At 36.2% G+C, this 14,483-nt stretch overlaps 1 protein-coding gene across 1 annotated transcript in view; it reads right to left on the bottom strand.

Annotated features, from left to right (window-relative positions):
* Positions 1-14,483, bottom strand: part of KPNA1 (karyopherin subunit alpha 1) — a 59,528-nt gene that overhangs the window by 23,392 nt on the left and 21,653 nt on the right. The window contains exons 7-11 of the mRNA XM_085324573.1: positions 7,277-7,365; positions 5,443-5,542; positions 4,711-4,874; positions 3,024-3,102; positions 777-902 (exon numbers count right to left, since the gene is read on the bottom strand). Of these exons, the coding sequence (XP_085180699.1) occupies positions 777-902; positions 3,024-3,102; positions 4,711-4,874; positions 5,443-5,542; positions 7,277-7,365 (558 nt within the window). The remainder of the gene's footprint in view (positions 1-776; positions 903-3,023; positions 3,103-4,710; positions 4,875-5,442; positions 5,543-7,276; positions 7,366-14,483) is intronic.

The following is a 14,483-nucleotide window of genomic DNA, read 5'->3' as shown; positions in this document are numbered from 1 at the left end:
AATCTCCTACAAGCTATCTGCAAGAAGAGAAGTAATCCTATCACTTATCTCTTAGTGGAAGACAGTTAACCATTTCATGTGAATTCTCACCATACAGAGCAAATAATCCACAGCCAACAGGTGAGGACTAGCAGATATCAGACTGGCTTCAAAGGAAAAGGATACAGAAGAAAGAAGTACTCCTTGGCCATCTTTGCCAATGTATTAGGGACTTAGCTTACTTTTTGTGTGAGCATGTACTGTTTCTGCCTGGTTACTAATGAGTGAGAAGAATATTTCTAATGTCTAGTACTTCTACTATTGATTCATATTCATCAAAAAATAGATGCCTCCCATTAGACTTTCATCCTGGTTCTTCAAGCTCTGAAAGTAGTCCCTATATCCAGTGAGGGAGAAGAGCATTAAAAAAATATATCTTTGGAAAAATTTAAATTTAATCTAGATGAAGAATCTTTAATTCAACTGTCTTGATGGGGATCCTGAATATTTATCAGCCTCATTTTGTCATTCTCTGGCATGACTGTCTCTCCCTCCTCATAATCTGCAGATACTTATAACCTTAAATAGATCTAACTTGCATCTGACAGATGACTGGGCCATTGAAACATCCTCAACATGCACAGGGCCTATAATATATTTCTGCTTAAAAGTATGTATTTGTGTGATTGTGTAYACACACAAGCATGCCTTTCATAAACAAAAAACAGTGTGTCACCGGATGTGTGTTTCTTCTAGCCTGCAAGACAAAGATTATTGATCATAGTTTAAAAGGTTACCTGGATCTGGGCTCTGTTCCCAGCTGTTATATTAGATATTGTCCAGCACGCTTCCTTTTTGATAGATTCTTTTGGGCTGCTTAGCAAGTGCAGTAAACTCTGCAGGGCTGAACAATTCAGAATTACCTGTGTACACAGGAAAAACAATCTTAGACTAAATTCAGAATAGTAAATCACCTGGAATAAGGAACAGTGTTGCCAWTAATTAAAGCATCTCCCAGCAGATGAACCCTAAAAATTAAAAAACAAGCAAATAAAAATGAACAATAAATAACAAAAAACAATAAAAGATCTACAGTGCAAGAACTAAGAAATACATGCTTTTTTTATACAGGAAAGTTAGTGAGCAAAATAATTGAGCAAGTAGGTCAGGGCTTATGCCTTCACTGTATTTTAAAGTGTCACCTGAACAGAGCAGGATGCTAGGTCCACTACGATCACACAAAAATAAGTTGGGAAGATTTTCCTGTATTGTCTTCCATATTTTGGTATACCTAGAAGCTCTAAATACTTCTGCTTCCTATATCAGCTGGCATGGAGGGCAGATTGCTGCCAGTGTTGCACCCAATGACAGAACAGAACAGCAGAAAATTGAAATGTTGTGGGAAAAACTGCATTTGCAAAATCAAATTTTAAGTGCCCTGAAAATACAAGAGAACACAGCCCAAAATATGTAACCAAACAGAATACTTGATTCTGTAATGTTTGACAATGAAGGGCTTTTTGACTTCTCTGAAATGGAATAGCAAGATTCAATGACTGAATAATAAATAACAAAATTTAAATTAAGTTGCAAATTCCTACAAGTAAATCAAAAATATGAAGCGCTTAAAAAACAATAGTTTTGGAATCTGTAGACTGAATCTCCTTGCTTAGCTCTCTCCTCCTCTCCTTGGCTCTCCACATAGCTCTAAGAACTTTTTGCTCCAAGTTAGAATTACAAAATACACACACACACACACACACACATATATATATATGATATATATATATGATATGATCACATATATATATATATATATATATATGTGATACGGGTTTTTTTAATCAGTTGTGCATTGGGGGTAGAAGATTTCTTTTTCCCTTCAAACATCCTGTCTACATTTTTGGCCATCTTCAAACATTAGTTGTCAACAGTTGAATATGAGATATTAAGCAAAGGCAGGTTTGCATTCTAAAGCTGTGCAGAACACTTTTCAGGCACTTGGCTTGTATCTTGCTTCCATGCTCAGACTGACTTAAAGTTGGGTCCTTCCTGCTCCCTCCCAGATCTAAGGATATTTTTAAATATGCATTCTGCCTCATCCCTCTTTAGCATACGGCATAGCCTGATAGCCTTGCAGACAAAGTATCTTATTTAGCAAGTTCTCTAAAATTTTAGGAATGCTAATGGCACAATACTCTTTAAAAATYACGTGCAGCAGAAAAGTCAAAATAATTTGTTGAATTGAAATCTAAGATTTATGCAGTATTTAATGACCTGCAATACACATGATTTAGCGAGCTTGTGCAGCTCTATCTTTAATGAAACTACGAAACCACAAAATGCACATCTAAATCATTCTTATGACTGATTTGTGAAACAAAAAACAGTGAGAAAATACAAGCAAGCTCACACAAGTCAGCTATAAAACAAACATAAGTCACAAAATTATGCAAAATCTAGTACACCAGTGGTAAGATAGCTAAACAGTGTCTTGCTGCTGCTAACTCATCATTGTCTCCAGTTTCATTATCAAGCCTACCAAGCAGTAAATGACAATCTAATGTTGGGAAAATGAGGCATCAGGTTCCTACTCCCCAGTTGAATTCCAAACAAGTGGGAGCCATTGCTTCTTCCTGATGCTCCTCCAAGCACATGCCCATACTCTGCTACATGACATCCAAATCTGACCAGATATTCTTTTTGGCACTTTCATCATAGACGGCCAACAGCATGAAAGGTGATAGGCCTTCAATGGCTCTAATATGACACATCAGTCAACATAAAACTCAGCTTAACAGGCAGACTTGCATTAAAGAAAACAAAAAAACGCTTGAAGGGTACTGCATAGCTATGCAAGAATCCCAGACAGGGCTGCAGCAGTTTAGGACTGAAGAGGAAAACTAAGAAAATCACCCTATTTTTTGAGGCAAYGAGTGTCATCAATCTTTCAAGCTCCAAAAGGAACAAGTGGAGATGCTTGTCTGTAAGTTACCACAATTAAGAGAAAGATAATCAGTAGTACAATACCAGCAAATCTATACCTGGGTCTGGATATCATCTCCTGTTACAATGTTCCCGACAGCTCGTAAGGCAGGAGATACAACTTTGTAGTCGCTGTGCCTAAAATTATCAAACAAAAATTTAATGTTAACCATCCTAAAGCATCTCCATCTTTACCTCCTCAGAGAGGGAACATTAGCCAGGGAAAAATCTCCCTGCTAAATATGACTCAACTCTGACAATCAGACACAAAACATCCTTTAATTTTATGCTAATGGTAACTTTCTAAGGCTTTTGAATATTTGGGACCTTAGATATTGTTCATCAGCAAGAAAAAAATGAAATGTGGGATTAGAAAAGATTTAGAGTACCTCATTTTAATAATCAACAAGTACTTTAAAAAGTGCCCTCTTCTACAAGAATTAAGTATTTAAAACTACTTTGTTGACTTGGGACCTCAACAGCAATCCAAAAYCTTGCATTGTATTCTTAGGGTATATTGTTTGACATTAAGAGCTTTTTCCAATAGAAAATATCAAATYCATCAAGATTCTCCTAAATTTCAAATGAGTTTCTACTTCTCAGCACTCTAAGCTTGAAGAATTCCTTCCACAATGCAGGGTATTTAAACGCAAGGTGGCTAACATACGTTCCTTGGTATAGATTTTATATATATAAGGCTAATATGACAGTTAAAACAAACTGTCAATCTGTCATTAAATACCTCATTTCAGAAAGAATGTTTCTGGGAGAGCATAACAAAAAAAAAAATCCCTTCAGTAAGCTTCACTAAAACTAAAGTTTCAGCTGAACATTTACCTCTTAGAAATATAAGTTTGTACTTAAAAATGCTTCAACATACACAACTACAATACTACAAACATTAACTTATGATCCAGTTTTTCAAATTTACTTAGCATCTATTACTGATAAGACAGTAGAAGCATCTTTGGGAGAAAAAAAATAATCAGCTTTAAGCATGAAACAGACAAAAATGTGTAAAATGCAAATACGCGGGCAGTGAGCGAGAGGAACACAGACATCAGTGCTGTGTTTACCTTAACCATGTCCCCATATAACAGTTTAATCATCATCTGTCATCATATGCATCCCCCCATCATCATCAATACCAGCATTGGAATAAACATACCTTTAAGAAGGGTGAAAAAAGATTTTTTTAATGAAATGAAAATAATTCTTCATAAAAAGATACCTTAGTTAATACATTCTATTTGTTAATCTAATATCAGATTTTATTGACCAATGCAGGTTTACACTGAAATAGTCCTCTACAACAGAGGTTTAGGAAATTATTTGTATTCAATGTCCCTGATGTCAATTCTAATAAATTTTACTATTTGTTAAATTTGTATCTTTGATATAATTTGGAAATTTCATTAGTAGGTAATTATAACGTAATAATTATGACACGGGCCTTAATAGGGCAGGGAAAATTTCAGTATAATTTTTTTTTTCATTTTACAAAATATAGCTATTAGACATAGCAGGGAAAACCTCTTAAAGAACAAAATTAGTACAAGAGAAGTTATGTTGTTTCTCTTACTCATGACAAAGAGAAGCTTAGAGATGGGTAAAATTAAAAAACTCAAATCTTGCTTTTTAGAAATTATTAAATTTCAGGTTAAATTTACCTAAGCTTTCTGTTGTAGGAACCTTGACTTTAAGGAAAAGAGTGAATAATACATTTGCTTAGTATGAGTTTCTTACATCAGCAATTCCACAAGTCTTCTGCACACTCCTGCATCAATCACAGCCTGGATTTTATCATTGGGGCCATCAGACAAATAGGACAAAGCCCAGCAGGCATCAGCTAATACATCTGTATCATTGACAAAGAGCAGCCAGGAAAGCACACTAAGACAAGGTGAAACCTGCGAGACATTAAAAAGAGATGCATACACTGTGCAATTAAAAGAGTCACAAGATCTATTGATGTATCAATTAATTCTGCATATGACAATATAGGGCAATGCACAGGCAACTCAGGCTGGAATACTCAGAAAATTTCACTTAGGTAGCACTTATGTGCAGGGCTGTAGCTACACAGGTACAGAGGAGCAAGTCAGCAGAAGAGCACATACAGGAATTCTTCAGCTTCTACAGTACAACATCTGGCAACAGCTAAGATGTGCCATACTTTGCATTAAAGCAACAAAATTACAGTTTTGTTCTCCTATGGGAAGGGCATCTCCAGTACAGGAATAATAGCAAATAGCTAGGAGGCAATATCAGACTCTCAAAGCAGTGGTTGTAAATGTCTGCCCAAAGGACTAAATATATTCACAAACTTAATTTGTAGAATGCCATTATATTAGCTCAGAGAGAAATTCTGAAAAGTGAAATATATCTACTGTTTAGTTTGAGCTTCATTACTCCCCTCTTACTGCTTATTTGGATATCACCACCACCCCAGTGCATTGCCTTTCAAACATGTCTTACCTTGGCAAAATCTGGAGGAGGATTCTTCCCTCTGCAGAGGTTGGATAGAGCCCATACAGCATTTCGGGTCATAGTGAGACGATTCTGTTTTGAAAGCAGTCTAAAACCAAAACAAAGGACCTTTGCTTTATAACTTAAAGCAAGGCTATCTGGAGGGGTCATTTATCAACTGCATGAATCATCAAACTAAACTCAGGCTCATGTTTTAATTGATATCAGGTGAAAATACGCTAGAAGTTTTTCAGTAAAAACAAATTCCAAGGAAAATCATCCTCAGTGGCTGGATACTAACATTTAGGCTAGATACACACTAGCACTCTGATTAGAACAGTAATTGTCATACTCCAAAGGTGTGTGCATTTAATTGCTCAGACACTGACATGGCAGATTAACAGTTCAAAGGCACAGGAATTGTGACAAAAATCACTATAAATGAAAGGATGTTCTTGAAATGATGCAAGCAGTTTTGGAGAATACTCTTTTCACTGAATAGTCATCTTTTGTATCAAAGTCTCAGTCTGTCAGCATCACTCAACCTTATACTTTTGTATACAAATTTACTAGGGAAAGAGAACAAAACTTTTCCTTTACAAAACAAAGAACACATATAACCAGGACTAGGGCTTTCAAATAAAGACTATCACTTATCTCACTACAATTATAGTCTAGATACCACTGTATCCAAAAATCAATGCTAGCACTGACAAAGATATCTATGCAAAGATTTCTATTCTAGTTAATTAAGTCAAACACAGGCTGAAGCCTCTAAATGACGCATGTTCCTGAAAGCTTAGAAATGACAAGCTGCAGCATTCTTTGGCCAAAGAGGAATGCAGTAAGGCAGGATCTCTTTTTTCCACAACTGTAACAAGTCAGAAGTTTATTTTTCTCAGACCCCTCCCTCACTGTAGCAATGGTATTAGGTGAGCAGTGGAGAACTTCACCACTGCAAAAGGAGTTTGCAAAGGACAGTGACTGAATAATAATACTAGCTTGGACATGATTATGTGAGGTGGTTCACTGTTTCAGCAGTAATAATGAGTAGGTCCAGCAGAAGACCATAAAGATAGTTAAGGGGCTGGAGCAAGTGACAAACAAGGAGAGGTAAAACCTAGACTTGTTCAGCCTTAAAAATAGGCCACGTAAGATGAGAGATTTAATAGTTGTCAACAACACTTTAACAGGAAGATACAGAAAAAAATGAACCCAGACACTTCTCAAAGGTGTGCAGTTACAGGATAAGAGGCCACTGACACAAGTTAAAACACAAGAAATTCTGATCAGGTATCAGAATTTTCTTTTTCACTGTGCAATAGTCAAATATTGGAATAGCTTGCCCAGAACAGTTATGAAATCTCTGCCCTTGAACATTTCAAATTTGACTGGATAAGTACTTCAGCAACCTAATCTGATCTCATGTGCTTTAAATAGAGGGTTGGACTAATGACCTCCAGAGGCCCCTCCCAATCTCAAATATTCCACAATTCTATGAAAGGCTCAGACATTCACCCATCATGTAGAATAAAATGGGTCTGATTTAGCTATTTCTACATTTTAGCTCCAAAAAGTAGCTCAGAGGGCCCCATATAAAGTCTGCTTGGACCACAGTAAAAATAGTCATCGTCTTTCAAGGGAAACAAACTGCACAAGTCAACTTAACTTACAAGCACCAACTTTCATCAGTTTACAAATTGCAGCCAAAATTATATACCTAATCTCACTGCATATTGCATACACTGAGTTTTCAATAGTCTTATGTTAGCTGTAGCTTTTTATATTCAGTCTTAACAGACATTTGAGCAAAATGTTGAAGAACGTACTAAAACAGACTTACTGCAATAAAGGGGGCAGGATATTACAGTCCAATACATAGTCTCTGCACATAGTGCTGTCTCCAGCAATGTTGCCAAGAGCCCATACTGCCTGCAATGAAAAACACAAGAGTGATTGCTTTTATTCTTACAATGCAACCAGTTTAATACATGTATTAGAGTAGGATACACTCTACTCTCCCTGTTAGGTCCTGGGCAACGTACAAAAGGGGAACACATTCTGGTTGAGAGTTATATATACACAGTCAAGCTCACTACACTGTTCAGGAATATTTACACAGAACTAAAATGAGTACCAAAAATGGAGGTGTTTGTAAAGATTCCTGCAGGAAGACAAAACCTTGCTTTGCCTGCAGTATGAGAGACCAGCTTATCTCCTCCGGCTACACACCATCAGGTTCAGAGCTGGTTCAAGTCCAGATGGTTCAGAGCACAGGTCAAGCAAGCTCATATCCACCCCCAAAAATTTGGGTATAACACTCCATATTAGTATTTCCTAAGAAACCATAGAAACATGCATTGTTTATAATTCAGTCATATTAGGAATGCTGACAGTAGTTTCATCAAGAAAGTTGAAAATTAAATCTAAATGTAAGGTAAATCAATATTCAAACTTGAAGAGCTCAAGTAGGCACTGGCATATATGCTTTAAGAGAACACAATGCAAGACAGAACCAGTGTTGACTATGAGACCTGCGCATGACAAAATACAAGGACACATATTTCCTCCCTCAGGCACTCGTGTTACAGTAACTCCTCACTTTGAGAAATAAGATCTAAAATACCAGAAGACAGTTAAAGAAGCATGAAATCCATCTCTTGTAAAATAAGAACAAAAGATTTCATTGGTTTTGATTTATGCATGTGTCAAATGGTCTTTTTGATATTGTTGTTCACTAGCATCAGAGCTATAACTGAAAAAGAATTCATCTATACTAAGTATAAAAGTCAGTTTTATGAACTTCATGTGATTTACAGATATCTTTTTTCACACAAAAAAGTGTATGAAACTCACACATGCTATTTATTCTACATTTGCAAAGGTCAATGTGTCATACCAAACAAAAACTGTATCTGTATAGACTATATATATATATATATATACATACACACACATATATGTATGTATATGTACATACACACACACTTCTTATATCAGTCCACACAACCACTGGAAATACTTGCAATATTGCATGTGGCTTCAGAATAAAAGCAATCCTGTTTATCATGGACAAAAGCAGAATGCCTTCCCCAAATTTCTCTTCAGTTAAAACAATTCCCATAGCCAGAATTATCATCTCCTGTATTTTTCAGCTATTCATTGTGAGGACTGTATTTTCAACAAAATGCATAACTGCATAAGTATTTCTTCAAAATATTATTAAAAAATTCCTCTGTAAAACTAATATAGCTGCAAGATCAGACAACAAAATGTGAACAGATGTCAGCTAGAGCTAGTGTGTGCGAGAGCGCTAGCGCTTGCTTTCATGCTCTCTCTCTCTCCATACATGCACACAAACAAATATTGGAAGTCCTCAAATGGCAAGTTGTTAGATACTAGAAGACTATTCTGGAGGTGYAGAAGTTTGCTTCATACTCCTATTCTTCTCCAGGCATATATTCTTCTGGAGTGTTCCCCCATAAACTGATCTCGAATAATACAACTTTTTTTATTCCAAGTTTTACATTTTAAAATAGTTGACAACAGTTCATCTGAAATAAAAGTATTATGCTGGGTCTGTCAGCTTCACAGACTCCTGACCACAAATGCAAGACCTCAGTTGGTTCTATATCAACTTGTGGATCTAAGCATAAATGTTTAGAGGGCAAGAGGAGTCAATTTGCAATAATTTCCTTTTTTTGGATGTGCTGGTAACTTTGTACAAAGATACAGTCTTGCTATTTGGACACCCTTGGGCACATTAGGGCACTCCTGGAGTCTCTGTTTCACTGAACTGTGGACTTTGTTTCTGCCTTTATAGTAATTCCTATTGTTAGGGTTGACAACACCGATAATCACTTAATCCAAGCATCTTTTCTGACACTGAAAGGCAAAGTGGTTTTGCAACAACACACCTCACATCAGAAAGTCTGACCAGAGAAATCAAATAGCATCTCTTCTCTGACCTACAAAATAAAGGGCAAAAAAAAGCAGCAGTCTGGCTGAACTGTTTGATATCACAGGGTCTGATAACAGAGAACCTTGCAAGAAATTCTTTACAAGCTGCAAAGAAACTAAAATATCTTTAGTAAAAATACACAGACTTTAGTTCAACGAGGAAAATATTTTTCCTTGAAGAATTATCTCAGTTCTTTCAATAAACACAGAACACAACTGATTTAAATTCTTCTCATTAGACACTGCTGCAAACATAATGCTTCCTCATCCTTCCCACAGAGGACACGTAAACAGTGACATGTGTTTTTAGTTTTCTTGTCTGAAAAACGTTCAAAAATTTCCACTGTCGTCTTCTGGTCAATCTTCAAGATGCCAGTGGTTCACTTGCCATAACAGACATTTTGACGTAACTTTAAACATCCCAAATATTTTTATCTTCTTTTCTAAACAGTTTTTAGAAGTAAAGGGATATTTAATTTCAGTAAGTTTCAAAAGGTATGTTATGAAATTAATAAAGAATTCAACATCACTACTTCTACTGGATTTCCAATATCCACATTCATACCTTAAGATGAAAAGAGCATAAGATTTTAAGAATTGTACTCTGCATTTTTAATCAAAGATCTTAGGTAGCAAAGTTGCACGTAAGCCGAAAATGCAAATGCTGCCTTGTCAATTGACGTCATACTTTTCTGTACATCTCTATAGATGTGCATTTATTGCCAAATGCAGGATTAGGGATTGTTGGAGCTCTCCAAATTTTTTTTCGTATTATTGTGAGAAAATACACATATATGCCATATATATTTTGACAGGTCTTGTGATATTTAAACCAAGTGCTAAACCAACCACTAATAGAACAAAGCGTCTGTGCCTCTCAGTGGAGAAGAAACATTATGAAATGCAAATCAATGGTTTTTTTCACCTTTGGTTGTTAACCTGGGAAATGKATCTAATGTTGCAGTGAAGACTATGAAAAATAGCTTGCATAATGGGGAAAATAGACATCCAGATTCTTAGGAGATTATTTCAACTATGCCCCAAAACAGAAAACAACTTTTCTTTCAGTGGATGGAGTGATGAGACTTCCTCTTTACCTGCATTTCATTCACTCTGATAAAGCATCCTCAACTTGTGCCTCAACTGTTTTCTCCTGATTTTAATGACTAAGGCCTAGTCAGCACAGACCATCAAAGAGAACCCAAGATACCAGATTCAGAAGCCACCTCTGTGACAGACAAAGAACAGTTACCAAAAGGCACACCAATACAGCTAGCATCAAGTGGAAACATACTGAAGGAAAACTAATAGGCAAGTGGAAATGCAAACCTCCACAAAGGAGGACAGGGCAGCTGAGGATCTTCCTGCCACCGGCTGTCCTTCAGCTGCAGAGTGCATTGACAAATGCCTGTCCTTGGTTTGGAGGCAAAAACCTTACCTGGCTTTTGAAGGAAAAAACATCTCTGTTAAGGGAACCTGAGCTGACATGTGGGTTTTAAAGGGCACTCAGGGTAGAACTGCAGGAGACATTGCTGAAGCTACATCAACTGTAAACACTTTTCAAAGGGTTTTGATGGGTTCCTTTAATAGAAATCATTTAAGTTTAGCATTTCTAGATCTCCGGATATAGTCTTCTCTTCCAAAAAGTAAAAAAAAAACAGGTGAGGGACTGTCCTAACTCAGTYTCTTTGGCGGGAAAAACAAATACCAACTGGTTTGACCATCAGTCATAGGGAATGTCACAAAGAGTGATACACAATGCAAAGAATGAAATAGAAGAATTAAAGGATGGTAGGGCAATTGGATGTCAGCTTGCATAGCTTAATGGAAAGCAGCTCTTGTAAAAAGAAACAAGATATAATTTCATTAACATGTGTGGTTTAATAAAGGTAGTTATAAAGATTCCATCTCTCTGACTTTTATCAAACAGCTTACTTAATATCACACAACATTCAAATTAGCATATACAGAAAAAAACAGTGCAATACATTAGATTAGAACTCACTTATGAATTTGGAAAACAAAACAAACAAGAAAAGGACTGTTCAGTAGAGAATCATGATCAGATAAGATAAACTAGTTTCTGTTCCAGAGCTACTGCTATGAAAAGTCTGAAATGAAAGAAACTCGATGGTGGTAAAGGTCYGTAGAAGACAAAAATAGCGAATAGTGATGAGTCAACATGATAACCAAAATAACCAAAATAAAAATCATGAAAATTCTTCAATTTATTCTATGATGTATATTCAAAATGATATTAACAGTTCCAAAAAATTACTATCTCACTTAGCACACAGAATGGTTTATTAAATACAGCCTTCAGTATTTCTTTTTCTCTTCATCCTTCACTATACTGTTCTAGGAAAAGCTTAAAGCCTATTTACCCTTAACACATAGGGTTTCTTCCCTGTATTTTTCCTAACTTCCTATGTCATAAATGTAGCAAGAGTTACTTGCAAGTAATAATTTTCACAGTACTATTCTGAGAGAAAATGAAGACCCATCATTTTAGAGAGGGAAAACCAAGTGAAGAAAATTATGGCTAATATGGCCAAATATCATCCAGTTTAGGCACTACAGCTTGAGATGCCCAGAAGCTGATCTTCTCAAAACATAGATTAACTGCTGAAGTCACTTGCAGAAGTGCTGAGTTGCTCACAACTACAAAATGAAACACAAATATTTCACACTGAGCATTCAAAAAAACCCACAGACTAGCATCCACTTACTGAAACCTGGTATAAGCAAAATGCTCAGCATCAGACACTAAGTGGTAGATTTGGTTATCTCAGAAACCTGCAATTATCTTAATTGTAAGAATCTCTTCCTTTTTCTCCTTCACTCACTATACCACCTTCCAACTTTAACAAACAAGGTCACAGCACCACAAATGAAAGCCTCTTTTACTACCCACTGATTTGTTACTACAGCAACAATCTGTACAAGTATTGAATGAGACAAGGCTCTTCTGCAAAAATATTGTATCATTGTGTACTCAATTCTACCTTGTAGTGCAGAAACATGAGAGCCAAAACCTTTTGCATTTTTCATTTTCTTGCAGTAGATCTTAAGGTGAAGGGTTTGAGTTTTTTAAAGCTGTCAGGAAGAAGAAAATAAGAAAAAACAGAACTTCCTTCAAGTTGACCTGCAGCTGTAAGCAAGGCTGTAACCTGCAGCACAGGAACCATGCATGTAAAGGTGTGTATAATGCTTTGCAATTGTACATCTTACTTCTTAAGCACCRCTTCAAGAATTTGTTGCTGTTACAGACTTATTAATAACAGAGATCACTGATTCAGCACCTGAACTGCGTAGGAAAATATCTTCCAGTGTTTACAACCCACTCAGCCTGCCTACAATCTAAACTTTAACATGTCAGCAGTTTATTAGGAGACAGAGGAGAAGGGACAGAGATAAACTACTTAACTGTGGCCCCTAAGCTCTTCTGTTAATTCATACACATCTTAAAGCTGCACAAATCATTCTAAATCAGGCTGGCTCTTCCCACACACTGTCTGAACATCAGCAGGAATATTAACAGCCTAAGAGAAAAACAAGTTAGCCCTTGCACAGATCATTGAGAGCAAAAAAAGAAGTATCTCTTACCACACTCAATGCCCCAATAATTCTACAGAACAACATTTTGCAAGCAATGATTGAATTTTGTAAAGTAAAGCCACCAATTTCAAACCTCCAAAAGCATAAACACCAAAAAGCGTTTTTTTATATGATATAGCTAAGTTTGGATGGATTTTCACACAGGCAGAAGATGGCATCTGCCTAYCATTCTGGCAAGCTCCATACCAAATTTCTAGTTTCTATGACAAAAGAATAGTTTCCTCAAAYAAGGCTAGAAGAAGATAAAATACTTTCCCTTCAATATCATTTTCTGAAGTACAGAGAAAAATACTTATTTCCTTTTACATAATTTTCTGAAGCATCTGAATTCARTTTCTCTTAAAAAGCCCTTTCCAAAATAATTCAGCCTGAGACAGGCCTCTGAAAATTGAATGATTCAAAAAACTGAGCAACTAGAAAGCTATAAGCAACTGAAAAAAAAAAGTGTCTTTCCTGTGGAAAATGTCAGGAAATCTTAAGTACAGGTGGCACTTCTTGAGCCAGCTATAAGASAGAAAGGCAAATTATACAAAGCGATCCAAACTGCTTAAGAGCTGGACGCTTCTGTTCATGCATTTCAATACAGTCAAATGCAAAGAATGCATCTAAGAAAAGAGAATAGAGGTCACACTTACAGGATGAAGAACTGAATCCTGGAAGACTGTGAGTCTGAAAAGAACAATGGATCATATTGGACAACCAGCTTAACCTGAGCTCACAGCTTGCTTCTGTGGCAAAGAGTCCTCATACACATCTTGGATATTTATGTAGGGAAGTATCAAGTAGAAACGAAAATGAGGTATTACCTCTGCAAACAGCATGTCTAAGAGATGTTACTGGAATATCCAGTGCTTATGACTTCATCACCACAAAAAGATAACAAAAAACAGAGCAATGCTAAGAAAACGCTCACCAAAAAAGAAGACAAGAAATACCTTTATAATGAGAATTTAGAGCTTAATTTCACTGGAGCTAGAGAAACTTAGAACACAAACTATAAATACCTATAGGAAAAGACAGAGTTTCCTAACTGAGTTGATAAAACCAATGCCCAAAACCTAAAACTAACTACTCAAATTTGAACAGTGAAGGTACATTATTTTCAAGTTACGATTACGAATTACTGAAAATCTGTGTGATCAATATTTCATCACCTGAAGTCCTCAAAGCAAGATTAGACACCTTTCTATCTAGAACAAACACAACTTAGGTACCTCATGCAGAAACTACTGAGTCAAACGCTTGGTTTGTGATTTGCATTATTCTCTCTTCACGTCTTAATCTAATTCGTAAGGAAGGTACCGAAGCGGCATTTACAGGCAAAGATCTGATCTTTATTCATTTTAGCCATCATGCTTCAAAATGTTTCTTTGTGCAACATCCTGCAGACATAYAGAAAACTAGAAAACTTGATTACACTTCTGCCTCCTTTCCTCTAATTTTAGACAGCAAAGTATAACACATTCATACTT

This window comes from Rhea americana, unplaced genomic scaffold, assembly GCF_003343005.1.
Source record: "Rhea americana isolate MKP2758 unplaced genomic scaffold, rheAme1 scaffold_92, whole genome shotgun sequence".
Taxonomy (NCBI): domain Eukaryota; kingdom Metazoa; phylum Chordata; class Aves; order Rheiformes; family Rheidae; genus Rhea; species Rhea americana.
The sequence above is the reverse complement of the archived record's forward strand: the minus strand, read 5'-3'. Positions and strand labels throughout refer to the sequence as shown.